Below are 14509 nucleotides of genomic sequence, written 5' to 3' on the forward strand. Positions count from 1 at the left end.
AAGATTTTGGAGAACCCCGGTGCTAATGGCACGAAGCTTTTGGTTCTGCTTAGTTGATCGGTGCCAATGACACGGAGCCTTAGCTCAACAACAAGTACCAGTGTCAGCGACACAATGCTTCAATGTGGATGGAGGACTTGCCATGGACTTCTTCGCCAAATTGCAAGAAGAGGACACCATGAGACTCCTTCTAAGGCAGGGAAGGAATGCGAGTCATAATCATGGCGGTGAAAGACGGACAGACTCGAGTGACTGTGTGTTTGCCAAAGCTCGACTGGAAAGGTGGATGCACCAAAGTGTTGTCCACCAAAGCCTCAGCCGAAAGGTGGATGCGCCAAATCTTCGCCCTCAATTCTACGAAGGTGAGGATGCACCAAGCTTTCCCTAGCCAAACTTGCAAAAAAAAAAGTATGCTGGCCAAACAAAAAATATATAATCCTCCTGATTTCTGAGCTTGATTCAAAAACTTATTGTGACTGGATCAAAAAGGGTAGGGCTTCGAGTTTTATATATGTTGTAGCTCTCTTATTCTTCTTTTCAACGGTGCAAACAGATCATGATTTAAACCCTCCTACCTCAAGATATGAATTTTTCAGCGAGAGTGCACAAAGCTGAAAGAGCTGGTACGTCGGATTTTGTCGTGTAATTTCTGAATAGTATCTGGAACGATCTAAGAGTAATCTGATTGTAATCTTTACAGAAGTCAAAGTTTGGTGAGTCTAGTTTCCGTAGCCGCAAACCGCTCATGATTTCAGTACTCCTATACCAAGATATAATTTTTTTGGTTAAGACGTGCAAAGCTGATAATTCTTGGCAGCAGCTGCAGCAAAAAGAAAAAAACGTTAGTCTGTTCCTAGGAGAATTGAGCGATGAGGATTGCGTGAAGAGTACCTACTAAGACCAACCAAAAGGTGGTACTGGTGCTTTCATCAAAAGTGGAGGACTAATGCTATAGCAACGATACAAGGAGAAAGTGGCGAATTTATAGGAACAAGCAAGGGAAGAAGCTAAGGAAATTCTTGGTTTTCAAGTTACTAACATATGTAAATAAGGAAATACCATGTCCGGTTTGTACATGGACAAGTTTGAAACCAGGGAAAACCTGCTCTGCGTATGGCAATGCAAACCAGGGAACAACTCTATTTATAGCTTTTTCAAGGAGGTTGTGTTTTCTTGACCTACAAGAATTTTCCTTTCAAGGAAAGAATAATTCCTTGTTGATCAGGATTTGGGATGCCTTGCAAAGTAATAAAAATAAATCTGAGGCAATTATGAATCAGGAAAGTTAAAAGGAAAGTGATCTTGGTTAAAAAAGTGCAGGAGAATTCCTACCAAATTTGCTAGTTTTTACTTGGTCCTACATAAAATGGATTTTGACTTAATAAATTTAAGTTCATCCCTTTATTTTCATAAAAAGAAAGTCGTCCGAGTTTGTATTGGACTAAAATTATTTATGTGAAAACTAAGTTATTTTAGGAGTTTGGTAATACTACTGCTTAGCTTCACATTGATGGCTAATTCACATCGCAAGTTAGCAGTCAAGAGGCAACGTGATTATCATGGTATTTAGTTATTTACCGACGGAAATTGACGCAACTAAATTCTTCTCTGAGATGGAGGGAAAATCAAGATTGTTCACTTCGGTATATCAGACTGTTTGGTTAAGTGATTCATAAAAGGACATTATTTTATGTGGTGCTTCAGGTCTTCTCTTTGATTTCAACAAGCCTACACCGCGATAAGTCCTGAAGCAGGGGGCATTTGTAGACAATTAAAATTTTACTAAATTTAAGTCCATAAGAAATTTGAATTTTATCATAAATTAAATACATACTAGTCAAAGTAAATATTATGAGCTAGTATGATCGGGTCAATTATTTAAATCCAATTAAATTGATTTAAATAAAGGTCCAATATATTATTGGGCTAGCCCGTCAATTGGTCTTTTATCAAATGGGTCGGCCCATAAACCTCAAGCCCAATGATCCACTAGGGTTTTCTTGAAGATTACTCTACCCCACACCTATATAAAGGGGTCAAAGGAGAAGGCTAAGACACAAGCAACTAAGCAGAAGGAAAGGCTAAAGAAGCTCTGAAGAATAGCATCAAGGTTTTCATCCATATCTGCAATCGTCGTCTGTGGTCAAATTCTAGAGGCGAACTCAAGTCATAGGCGGGCGGCTTCAAATCTTCCGTTCGTGATAACCCAACATCAAATCCTGGTTCGTGACGAACTTCAAATTGTTCGTGACGTACTACAAATCTGAAATCCGTCAAGTTCAAAATCAAACTTTCAAGCTCTTGAACCATCATCCGTGAGGAGAAGAATCAGAGGATTATATCTCTTTAGATTTAGAGATATTTTAGAGATTGTAACCCCATCACTTGAAATTGAATATAATATTTGTCGCTATATTTCTTGTCTTGATTATTATTTTTCAGGAGCGAAATTTAGTCGTTACAGCGGGTTCAGTTAAATTTGCTTGCCACCACGTGCGTCCGCCACTGAACATGAGAAGGAAGTTATGTAAATGCAATGGAAAGAATTGCTTAGATGCTCATGAGCGTGGCCTATTTGGATCGAATGCGATGAATGCAAAATTTCAGATTAATTGAATCTGTCGCCTCACGTATTTTATTGTAGACATTCAAATTTTATTGAATTTAAAATCATAAAATAGGTTATGCTTTAAATTCAAGTCACGTTTTGGATTTGATTACAAAAGTTTAATTTCATCACGCTCCATTTAGTTGGGCTTCAAATTATAAGTTAACGTCATCAGCCCAAGGTCCATCTACATGTCAAATGGGGTGACACACCAAGTCAAATCATGGCCAACAAAATCATGTCACATGAGCGAATCATGCCAAATCAATATAAAAGCCCATCAAAGGCCACCAAGTGTCTAAATGACATGGTTCAACAAATCAAATATAGTTTTATCACATAATGTGATAGGTTTAATGACTTAAGTGAACTAATAAAAGTGGAAAAAAACAGAGAGAAATACATACATCAAGAAGTCTTCCTCTATGTTGGATGGAGATCAATAAGTCTTTCGTGTATCAAAGAGCTTTCTTCTCCGATGGTGATCATTAAAAGTCTTTTGTATATCAAGAAGGCTGATCCATAAGTCTTCCTTATATCAAGAAGCCTTCCCCTGTAGAGGTGATCAAAGCTACCTCCTTCGTAATCAAAGTTAGGCTTCATGTTCGTGATGAAATTCAAATAACAAGATTAGTCCACCAAGTTAAGCGCAAGCTGTCAAGCCCTGACAGTCGTGACAAGAAAACTAAGTGAATTACATTTTTAATGGATCTTTAGTTTCTTTCAACATTTAATTTAGGCTTCAACAAAAAGAATAGAAAGAGAAAAATAGAAAACTCTAAAAGAAGCTTCAAACCTAAACAAAGTATATAATAAATAATACTATAGTTTTTCATTTTGGAAAATAAAAATAATTTTTTCCCGAAGAACTTTGGAAACAACAAATCTACTTAAAAGAACAACGCAGGTATAGGGGTAGGGGGCATTCCGAGAATTGAACTCGGGACCTCTCGCACCCTAAGCGAGAATCATACCACTAGACCAAATGCCCTTTTGTTTATGTCTTCTGTTGACAAATGAAATTTTACAGTAAGTTAAACCCCAGAAGACCTAGCAACCAACGATCAAAACCCTCATAAGAAGGGTTGAGATCCCCAGTGGTCGTGAATCAAAAACACAATGGCGAGAGGAGCACTTCTTCATTTGGTTCGGTCTCAAGCTCCCCATCTCAAGTCCAGGCACTTGCACTCAGGTTATTTTCTTCCTCCTCTTTCATTTCTGTATTGTTTGCCCCTTTCATTAACTTGTCTCTCGTGTATATGCGATGACCTAGTTTGTCGCTTAGATATGAAATGAGCACTTCTATGTTTTTCTGATCTATGAATGTACACTCACAGTTATTTGTCCAGTTTTTTCCGGAGCTTTTAACTATCATTCGATGACGTTATTCCTAAATATATTTTTTTGAGGTAAATAATAGTTAATTGAGGTGAAATTTGAAGTACTTATCAAATCTGTCAGAAGAACTACAAACCCTAATACTACCTTTTGTGCCTTTACAGTATCAAAGCATACTGTAATTAAACTAATCACGAGGATCGTCATAAATGAGCAATGCAAGCACAAACTGACGCTTTCTTATACACAAGATTTTCTTAAGAGACAAGCATACATCATATCCATGACCAGTGACGGAGGCAAGATTTCCGCTAAGGGGGTTCAAAAAAGAAAAAGTTAAAAAATTAAAAGAGATTGTGGCCAATGAGAATTTAACCAGCAACCTCACAATGATTTTGAGCCTCCTTGGACCACTGAGCTATGCTTTTGGGTTGTCAAGGTGATTCAAAATATAATATATAGAGGCACAAAATGAATTTTGCCTTATATCTACAATGTAATTTTTTGGCAAAGGGTCCGTCCCCCTAAATCCGCGCCTTAGATTTCCTGGATAACTTGTTATAAGATGTATTTGAGGAGGAAGGATATAGAAAGCCATGAGAGGAGATATAATAATGATCGGAAGTTATTCGGTTTTTGCCTTCTCCAATGCATAGAGCTTCCTTTTATGGGTAAATGGATGACTATCTTACAACATACATTAACATCTGGTTTCCTTCTACTAAGCTGAAGAGAAATTCTTCACATTCCTGTGGGAAACACTACTTTAAAGATACTGTACTCTTTGGACCATATGATTCGCGCTGTAGTCCTCAACAAGCACCTCTGGACAAATCCATATAAATGGTCTATAACATTAATTAATGACTAGTAGTCAAAGTTCTGGGATTCACTTGTAGGGTTCTGCTGTAGAGAATAGCTAAAACTTTCTTAGTGAGATGTGTCTGGATCAATCCATCCAATAGCATATTCCCGAGGGTGTGGCTTTTCATCTTGTTTCTGTTTGTCTGGCTTTTGTTCCTTTTTTTCACTTCATCTTGGTTTTCTTCTATTTTTGACCAATAAGCTTTTGGTTCTGCTGGGTCGGGAGCACCTTTCTCCAGTTTGACTTGCAATGGATCTTGTGAATCTTGGACTAGTTCAGCATTATGTTTCATGGCTGTTTATTTAGCGCATCTCCTGTTGTCCGATCACTATTTAGAGGTTCGCTAAGCAAGAGTAAATATTCTCGTACTTTGTTAAATATTATTAGAGCCTCAAAGCAAGTCTTGCAATGCCTCAGAACTGCAAGACAGCAAAGGTACCATAGTTCTTCTTCTGGGACTTTTTGGTCAGGTCATAGATAGATGATATTCAAAAGTTTTCTGGGATTGACTTTTGTTTTCTTTAGAAATGTGGATTGGTAAACAACAAAGATGATCTTTGGCCTACTTTTGATGTCCTCTGAAGTCTTAAAGGATTTAGAATATGGTGGTTGGTTAAGAAATAATGGAGAAGGTGACGTAGGATAATAGGGACAGACAATGTTGTTAAAAGCGTGCTTAAGACCTGAAACTCGGTGTTGCATGATAAGGGCCTCACATTAAGGCTTCTCACTTCTACTCTCTTGGTACAGTTGATTACTTGTATAAATTAATTTGACGGTTGAAGTTATCTTTCAATGGCTTGTTGAAATCAAGACTATTGGGCTTCGGACAAAAGCTCGCCTCGAACAAAAACCTGGTGTTTAAGTGGAGAAGGGTAGAGTGTCGGACCTATCATCCACCAAGTTTCGAAGCGTGTCCCATTGACCCTTGTGGATTTATCGGTTTCCCAAAATTTTAAAAAAGAAATCAGATCTAATGATGTTTAATTCGAGTTGTTGGGTTGATATTGTTATCGATGCATACCGTATGCTTAAATTAGTAATGTTAAATGCAATTTGATGTTTTAAGCACTAGGTTCATATATTTCAGGTAATTTTCCTTTCACCTTTTGCTTTTCGCTTTAATTCCATCAAAAGCATGTTGCTTTTTTGCGATTTCACTTTAAAAAGTAAAACTGCACATATCTTTTTCAAATTCATGGAGAAACCTCCTATGTTGTTCTGCTTTGTGTAATTGCTTCATAAACCACTCTGGTTTAATACACAGGAGTTAACATAGACAGAAGTTGCAAAAGAATCCTGTTGCCTTAGAAGGTTCCTCTTACCATAGCACTGGGAGCATGCACACAAGTGATAGGTAGAGCAGTAGAAGTTTTTTGAATTTTTGGGGGTGGGGATGGAAGGTGTACTACCAGTGACCTTATGCACGATAGAGCGCCTCCACAGAGTGAAATTTCATCTTACATATACCGCCTCATACATGCCTTAGTTGTCAATCAAGAGATTTTCCTTGTTATTTCTATTATTGAAATCCCACATCAAGAACCAGAGTTAACGACAACGGAAAAACCAAGCTTCGTTGAAGAGGCCTCCAAAGCTTTAGTCCGAGACTTGGGCACCCCAGGCAACCCCTCACATAAGATGAGGGGTTGATTTTGAACTTGCACTTGCCAACAGGATTCTATACTTGTCGGTGTTCATTCTCTGATGTTTTTTCTTTCTGCTATCCATAAGATTGGACTTATTCAGGGCTGTTATGAATATCAGTATCAAAACCAACATTGCTTAGTCTTTCATTAATCGCCACTTGCTCAGTAAACTTTCTATCATATCGCAGAATAATACTTACACCCCCCCCCCCCCCCCCCCAAAAAAAAAAAAAAAAAGAAAGAAGGTAAATCAAGTGCAATCAAAGCTTCTTTTGCAGATTATCAGCTCTAACCTCCCCCTCCCCCAAGGAAAAAAGGGAGAAGGAAAAGAAAAACGATTCTCAGCTGTATTGTTCATTTATTTAACTTATTTCCTGAAGTTTCAGGAAAAATGTTAAAGGGTTTTGACAGCTTGAACTTAGTTTCTGACTTTTCCTTGTGACGAAATCATGTAAAAAATGCCTGGCAGCATCTTTAATGCCTTATTTGCTATTTTCAACCTTCTAACTCGTGGAATTATCCATTTTTAACCAATATCAGATCAACCACACTAGAAGTAACATCTGAACATTTTATGTAGGCTAAAACTGTTTCTATGGAAAGAATGGTGCAAAACAGCCATACCATATGAACTCATGCTTAGATTTTATTCTCTCCCATATAATCTATGGCATGTGTTTTAGATGGCGAAAGTTTTCGGTGTGTTTTCTGCATTACTTTAACATACTAAGGGGTCATTTGGTATAAGGTATAAGAAGGTATATAGGTGGTATAAAAATTTAATACCACCTTAATACTCTGTTTGGTTAGCAAATCAGGTATAAGTTATCCCGGTGTTAATTTTAACACCGGGATAACTTATACCTTATAGAGGGTGGGGTAATTAGCACCGGTATAACTTATACCTTCTTCTTATAAATTATACAATTGTCATTCTTAATACAACATACCAAACAGTGAATAAACAACAATCCCAACATAACTAATCCCAGCATAACTTATCCCAACATGACTTATGCCGGCATAACTTATAACAGCATAAGCCCTATTCCAACCAAACGACCCCTAAGAGAAGTGTATGGTGTTAATCTGCTGCAAATGAGCTCATATCTGAAGCATCCTTTTAGAACAAAAGGAACCGTTTTTTCGGAGATTGACATGTTTTGAAGGAAAGGGTTACAAAAGATGTCGAACAGTGTAGTTTACCCCCTTTTCACCTTCAATTTTAATTACTCTTTTTCCTGTTGCTAAGTCTTTCTTAACTAGCCTAACTGCATCTTTTATGTGACTAATTCGTGATGATTATACTAAATCTGCTGCTTCCTGACGCATATGACCTTTTCAGCTTGTCGTTTGGGCAGACTTGGAACCTGGTCACAGGTCTATGGTGCTAGAACTGAAACTAGTTATGTGACTCAGCCAGCTGCGGTCCATAAAAGATGGCTAGCTCAATCCTCTGCATCACAAGGAGACAACAAGATCAGTATTGGTCCTCGTAAAGGGGTAGAAGACAGGAATGATGAAAAGGACTCTGGTATTGTCTACTATGGTCCCATATCAAGCACTATCAAGAAAGTGAAGCTTCTTTCCCTTTCAACCTGTTGCCTCTCTGTATCTTTAGGTCCTGTCATAACTTTCATGACATCTCCTGACATGAACGTGATACTGAAGGGTGCTGTTGCATCTTCTGTCATATTTATAAGTGCAACTACTACTGCGGCCCTTCACTGGTTTGTAAGCCCTTATATTCACAAACTCAAGTGGAAGCCAGGTTCAGATACCTTTGAAGTGGAGATGATGTCTTGGTTGGCAACTTTTATTCCCAAGACCATTAAGTTTGCAGATATCAAGCCACCTCAGACAAACAGACCCTTCGTGACATTCAAAGCTGACGGAAACTTCTATTTCGTTGATACTGAGCATTGCCACAATAAAGCACTGTTGGCAAAGTTGACACCACAGAAACCGACTTATGAATCAGCTTTCAAGAACTTGTGATGGAAATTTCTTTGCGGGAATAATTTGAAGTTTAGCTTGTTAAGGTCTTGTATAACATTTTGGATGAGCAGTGTCAATGCTTGGATATGTAACCAGTTTTCTGCTTATCTTTCGTATTTATTTTTTTGGTAGTGCTAGAAAAGAGGGGAAAAGAGGGTGGGTGAAGCGTGGTGAATCCACACATTCTGTTTGAAACATCAAATAATTTATTCAAATATATATATGCTTGCCAGAATGCAGAATGTATTTAGATAATTAACCGTTATGTATTTCTGCCAGTTGCTGCTGGCTGATTCACGAATTCTGTGTCAAGATGCTCTTAGGGAAGAAGATACATTAAAGTCATTTCGATTCTGCTGCTTTTCACCAACTTGCGCAGAAAGCGCATTTTGTGAATAACAGTTACTGTACTTGTCCTTTCGGTAAAGTTGTGGAGTTCATTATCCATTTTGGTAGTGTGCGCAACGAACCTGATTTATTCCACTATTCTTGTAAGTAAACGGATCGTCCTCTATCATAGTGGTGGATTTGCTGAAGGCATCCAAATACAAATCCATTACTACAAATTCACCAAATTTCCCCCTCAAAGGAGGGCCATGATTCAGTAGAATCCTCAAAAGAAAAAGGCTAATTCTACTGATTTTTTTTTTGCCAATATGACTAAAATGCTTATTCTAGAAGGTTGATTAACTGCACCTACTCTCTTTGACAACTCATAACCATCCCAAATGTACAGGCTCCATTTTTCAAATGCTCCAAGAGATTCGCAATCACTAAGAGACAAATGATGCAGTGAAATTAGATAGACGAGAGATTCAGGCAAGTTATCAGAAAAATTCACATCATCTAACTTCATGAGAGATGCACTGCTATTCCTAGAGATGGCAATAGGTCGGGTGGAGCGGTTGTGGTGCGGGTGCAGCCTTAACCCGCAAAGACTTTAACCCGCACCGCATAGAAAAATCTTCTATTTTCAACCCGCCCCGCAAAGCAAATTTTTTCCTTTTTCCTTTTTAATGAGTAGTTTTTCTTTGACTTTTTTTCTTTTCTTATATGGCTTTGTTTTCTCTTTTTCTTGGGCGTTAGTGGTCCTACACGAAAGCTTCCAATATACACAAGATGTAAATCAATCACATTCCCACTGCGTTCTTTTCTTGTTCTCCCTTGATCCATTGTATTTCGTATAATGTAGAAACACAGATAATCATTTATACAACGGAGAAGGGCAAAAAATGCTCTTGAACTATTGAAAATAGATCAATTATGCTCCTCATTTGCCTTTAGGCCCAAAATAGCCCCTACCGTTAACCAACTGGTGCAAATATGCTCTTCCCAACTAATATATCACCGTTGATAGTTTATATGAGTCCACCAAACTATAGAGTACCAGGTCCTTTATGAGTTTCTACTAGGAATACTAATAAAACAATAAGTAAATAAAACAGAGAGTTTTACATGGAAAAATCCCTGCTCAAGGGGATAAAAAACCGCGACCTACACTGGTAGGATTTCAACTTCACTATGACCAACTTTTAGATTACAACCTATGCAATCTTGGAATTAAACTCTTAATCCCTCACTAACTCGTAATACACCTATTAAAAGTCACTTTGCTGTCACGACCCAATTCCATTATAGGTTATGATGGCGCCCAACACCTTTGTCAGGCAAGCCAACACAGAAGTATTAATAAGTTCTCATTTTCACTTTACTAAAACAAGTACAGAAATTTCTAAATTTGAAGTTAAAAACATGTGATAATTAGTAACGTACAAAAATAGTTATACAATCTCCAAAAGAATAGTCTACCAATATGTGTGCCAAGACCTGGTGTCACAAGTTTATGGGCAACTAGTAGAATATACAAAAGAATAAATCTATCCTAATGTCTGAAATAGAATAGACAGCCAAAATAAAGAGAGACTCCATCATGCTGCTGAACGACACAGGAAGGGAGCAACTCACCGTGGAAGTCTCAGACATTGATCAAGAATGCGCACCAGACTGGTAACCAGATGTACCTGTCTCAGATCCTGTACAATTAAGTAGTGTAGTATGAGTACATAAATAATATGTACCCAGTAAGTATCCTGTCTAATCTCGAAGAAATAGAGACGAGAGGTCGACTTGACACTTACTAGGGTCAAATAATATGAGAAATGAATCATACTGAGCATGGATAGTACAAATAATTAACAGTTTATAGCAAAAAATAACAGGTTCTTTCCTACATAATATCACAGTTGGCCACTTACATTTCAGGGCATATAACAAAGCTCAATCCACATAAAACATACTGAGTAAAAACATGCACAAGTAGTGCCGAGGTCGTATGATCCGATCCAATATAAAAGTAAATTGTGCACTGCCGAGGGTTGAGCGATGCGAATTAGGCATGCGACGCGGTCAAATGTAATTAAACACAACAACAGGCAGACAAGAATATATATATATCTGGGAGCAATTACTCATAGAAATAGCAACTTCTCTTTAAAAGGTCCAAGAAAGATAATGTTCCTCTTATTAGTCCCATTTACCATAATCAACATGTTTTAAACAATCCAAATTAAACATAAAGTTACAAGGATATCACATAAAGCATGCTTTTGGGTCCTAGATTACCCGAACTTAGCATAATAGTAGTAGGGGTGTGCATTCGATTTATCGATTCGATTTTGACCCTTATCGATAATTACTTATCGATTTGTACATATGCTTATCGTTATCGTTTCAATAAGATTTCGATTTTTTCGATTTTGATTTATCAATTTTTGGGGCTTATCGATTACACCAATAAGAAAATTTGCGGGATTCCACGGAAAGTATATCGCTATAAACACGCCTAACTAATATGGACAAAAAGAATCTAAAATAAGACGAACACCGTTTATAACATAAAAATTATGTCAACAAGCACATGCAACGAAACTAAAGTAAGGGATCAAATGTATGCCACGAACACTCCAACGGTATTAAAAAAACAAAATACATCATCACAGCTAATTCTGTTTTTCATTAATTTGAACTTCATTCCCTTGAGCTTTAAATATGATCATTCCTTAAATGTGGTAGAGGAAATAATAAGGTTAGGGACTTAAGGTAAAGGGAAGTGTATTTAGAATAAGGGTAAAAAAAATTAAATTAATTTTTTTTGTCTTTTTAGTATATCTTATCGGTTTATCGATAAGCCGATAACCGAAGAGGATAAAATCAAAATCGAAATCAATAACTCGATAAGGAAAATTTCAAAATCGAAATCGGAATCAATAAATCGATAAAACCGATAACAAATAATCGATTCGATTTATCGATAAACCGATTCGAATGCACACCCCTAGCTACGCACGGACTCTCGTCACCTAGTGCGTATGTAGCCCCCGCATTTAATGGCAAATTATTTAATTATATCATCTATGGGGACAATTCCCTCTTACAAGGTTAGATAGGAGACTTACCTCGCTCCAAAGCGCACTTCCAACACCAAGAACGTGCCCAAACCCTCAATCTGGAGCCGGACGATCCAGAACTAATTAAATGAGGTAGGAACTAGTCAATACAAGCTCAAGAGTTCGCATTTTAGTTTCTAAAGTGATTTTCCAACCTTAAACACAAGGTTTCCTAAAATCCGACCCCGGGCCCACGTGTCCTGATTCCGAAATTTTTCGAAGAAAGTTGTTCTTTATAGCCTAAGGATCAATAATATATGATTTTTACTTCATCCCATAACAAATTTCGTGGTTAAATCTAACTTTTATCAAAACTCTAGGTTTTCACTCAAATCCCATGATTTTCACTAATTTTAGTGTGTTAATCTACCCAAAACCCAAGTATTAAACTCACATTAAATAGGAATAACTTACCTCACAATGCTAGGTTGAAATCCTCTCTTTGAAAGCTCCCAAATTGCCTAAGTGTAGAAGTGAAATGAAATAAATGGCCTAAGTCCCATTTTCAAAAGCTGTGTCCAGGCTCGCAAATGCGAAGTCGCAATTGCGACGAAATGTTCGCAAATACGAACTGGGCCTCCCTCATCCTTGATCGCAACTGCAATAGAGGGGTCGAAAATGCAGACCTTGCTGGGTTCGCAAATGCGAAGAATATGTCGCAAATGCGGCCACTGCCCTCAGCCGGCTTCATCGCAAATGCGATGTTCACCTCGCAATTGCGAGATCTGCAGCAGCAACAAAAACACCAGAAATATGGTGTGCTTTTCTACTCCCAACCTATGCCGTAAACTCACTCGAGCCCTCAGGGCTCCACTCCGAACATTCACACAAGTCCAACAACGATCAAATCGCCGAAATAACACCTAAAACCACATATTCAACACTAAAACGCATGAAACCCTTAAGAACATTCAAATTCCTATCTTTTCAATCGGACGTCCGAATTACGTCGAATCTGTCCCGTTTCTCACCAAATTTCACAGAAAAGACTAAAATATTATATTGGACCTGTACCGGGTTCCGGAACCAATATACGGGCCCGATACCAACATGATCAAGCATTATTCATTTTCATTAAATCCTTAGAATTTTAGTTTAACAATTTCTAACAAAAATTCACTACTCGGGCTAGGGACCTCGGAATTTAATCCGGACATATGCCCAGGTCCCTTATTTTCCTACGGACCCTTCGGGACCGTCAAAACACAAATCTGGGTCCATTTGCTAAAAATGTTGACGAAAGTCAAACTTAGCTTTTTAAGAAAATCTTAAGGAATCAAGTGAGCCTATTTCAACCCAAACTCTTCCAAATCACAAACCAACCATCCCTGCAAGTTGTAAATTAGTTAAAGCAAGTGCAGGAAGTTTTATTTAGGGGGACGGGGTTCTAAAAAGCAAAACGACCAGGCGGGTCGTTACATTCTCCACCTCTTAAACAAATGTTCGTCCTTGAACGGACATAGAAAAGTACCTGAGCTAGGAAAAAGATGGGGATATCTGCTCCATATGTCCTCCTCGGACTCCCAGGTTGCCTCCTTGACTGGTTGGCCCCTCCACTGGACCTTCACCGCAAAAATCCTCTTGGATCTCAACTGGCGATCCTGCCTATCAACAATGGCAACTGGCTCCTCCTCATATCCCAAACTCTCATCTAGCTGAATAGTACTGAAGTCTAACACATGAGACAAGTCGGCGTGATACTTTCGCAACATATATACATGGAAAACTGGATGAACTCCCGATAATCTAGGGGGTAAAGCAAGCTCATAAGCAACCTCCCCAACTCGCCTCAACACCTCAAATGGGCCAATAAACCTTGGGCTCAACTTTCCGTTCCTCCCAAACTTCGTAATGCCTTTCATTGGCGAGACTTTTAAGAGGACCTTCTCGCCAACCATGAATGATACATCACGCGCCTTCTGATCCGCGTAACTCTTCTGCCTGGACTAAGCTGTGCGAAGCCTTTCTTGAATCAACTTCACCTTATCCAAGGCATCCTTCACCAAGTCTGTGCCGTATAACTTAGCCTCACTAGGCTCAAACCACCCGATAGGAGAACGACACCACCGACCATACAAAGCCTCGAATGGAGCCATCTATATACTGGACTGATAGCTGTTGTTGTAAGCAAACTCTGCCAAGGGCAAGAACTGATCCACTGTCCTCCAAAATCAATCACACATGCTCTAATCATGTCCTCCACGATCTGAACTGTCCGCTCCGACTGACCGTCTGTTTGAGGATGGAATGCTGTGCTAAGCTCCACACGGGTCCCTAACTCACTCTGAACAGCTCTCCAGAAATGGGAAGTGAACTGAGGCCTCTGTCTGATATGATGGAAACAGGCACACCGTGTAACCAGACTATCTCCCGAATGTAAATCTGAGCCAATCTCTCTGAAGTGTAAGTAGTCACAACCGGAATAAAGTGTGCCGACTTGGTCAACTTGTCAACAATAACCCATATTACTCAAACTTCCGCAAAGTCCGGGGCAACCCAACTACAAAGTCCATAGTAATGCGCTCCTACTTCCACTCTGGTATAGGCATCTGCTGAAGTAGGACACCCGACCTCTGGTGCTCATACTTAACCTGCTGGCAATTCA

General features: G+C 38.6%; 1 protein-coding gene and 1 non-coding gene across 2 annotated transcripts; one reads left to right on the top strand and one right to left on the bottom strand.

Annotated features, from left to right (window-relative positions):
- Positions 1-3527: 3527 nt before the first annotated feature.
- On the bottom strand, positions 3528-3599 carry TRNAP-AGG (transfer RNA proline (anticodon AGG)). Its single transcript has one exon. It is a non-coding gene; the product is annotated as a tRNA-Pro (tRNA).
- Positions 3600-3656: 57 nt separating this feature from the next.
- On the top strand, positions 3657-8693 carry LOC104229386 (uncharacterized). Its single transcript, XM_009782030.2, has 2 exons — positions 3657-3800; positions 7806-8693. The coding sequence occupies exons 1-2, from the start codon at positions 3728-3730 to the stop codon at positions 8456-8458; spliced, it is 726 nt and encodes a 241-aa protein (XP_009780332.1). The 5' UTR covers positions 3657-3727; the 3' UTR covers positions 8459-8693.
- The last annotated feature ends 5816 nt before the right edge of the window (positions 8694-14509 follow it).

This window comes from Nicotiana sylvestris, chromosome 5 (genome assembly GCF_000393655.2).
Source record: "Nicotiana sylvestris chromosome 5, ASM39365v2, whole genome shotgun sequence".
Taxonomy (NCBI): domain Eukaryota; kingdom Viridiplantae; phylum Streptophyta; class Magnoliopsida; order Solanales; family Solanaceae; genus Nicotiana; species Nicotiana sylvestris.

What these genes read in the sequence shown, in the direction of transcription:
- LOC104229386 (XM_009782030.2), top strand. Translation starts at nt 3,728, where the DNA reads ATGGCGAGAGGAGCACTTCTTCATTTGGTTCGGTCTCAAGCTCCCCAT. An exon ending in GTCCAGGCACTTGCACTCAG is followed by an intron (nt 3,801 to 7,805) that starts GTTATTTTCTTC and finishes TGACCTTTTCAG; the next exon opens with CTTGTCGTTTGGGCAGACTT.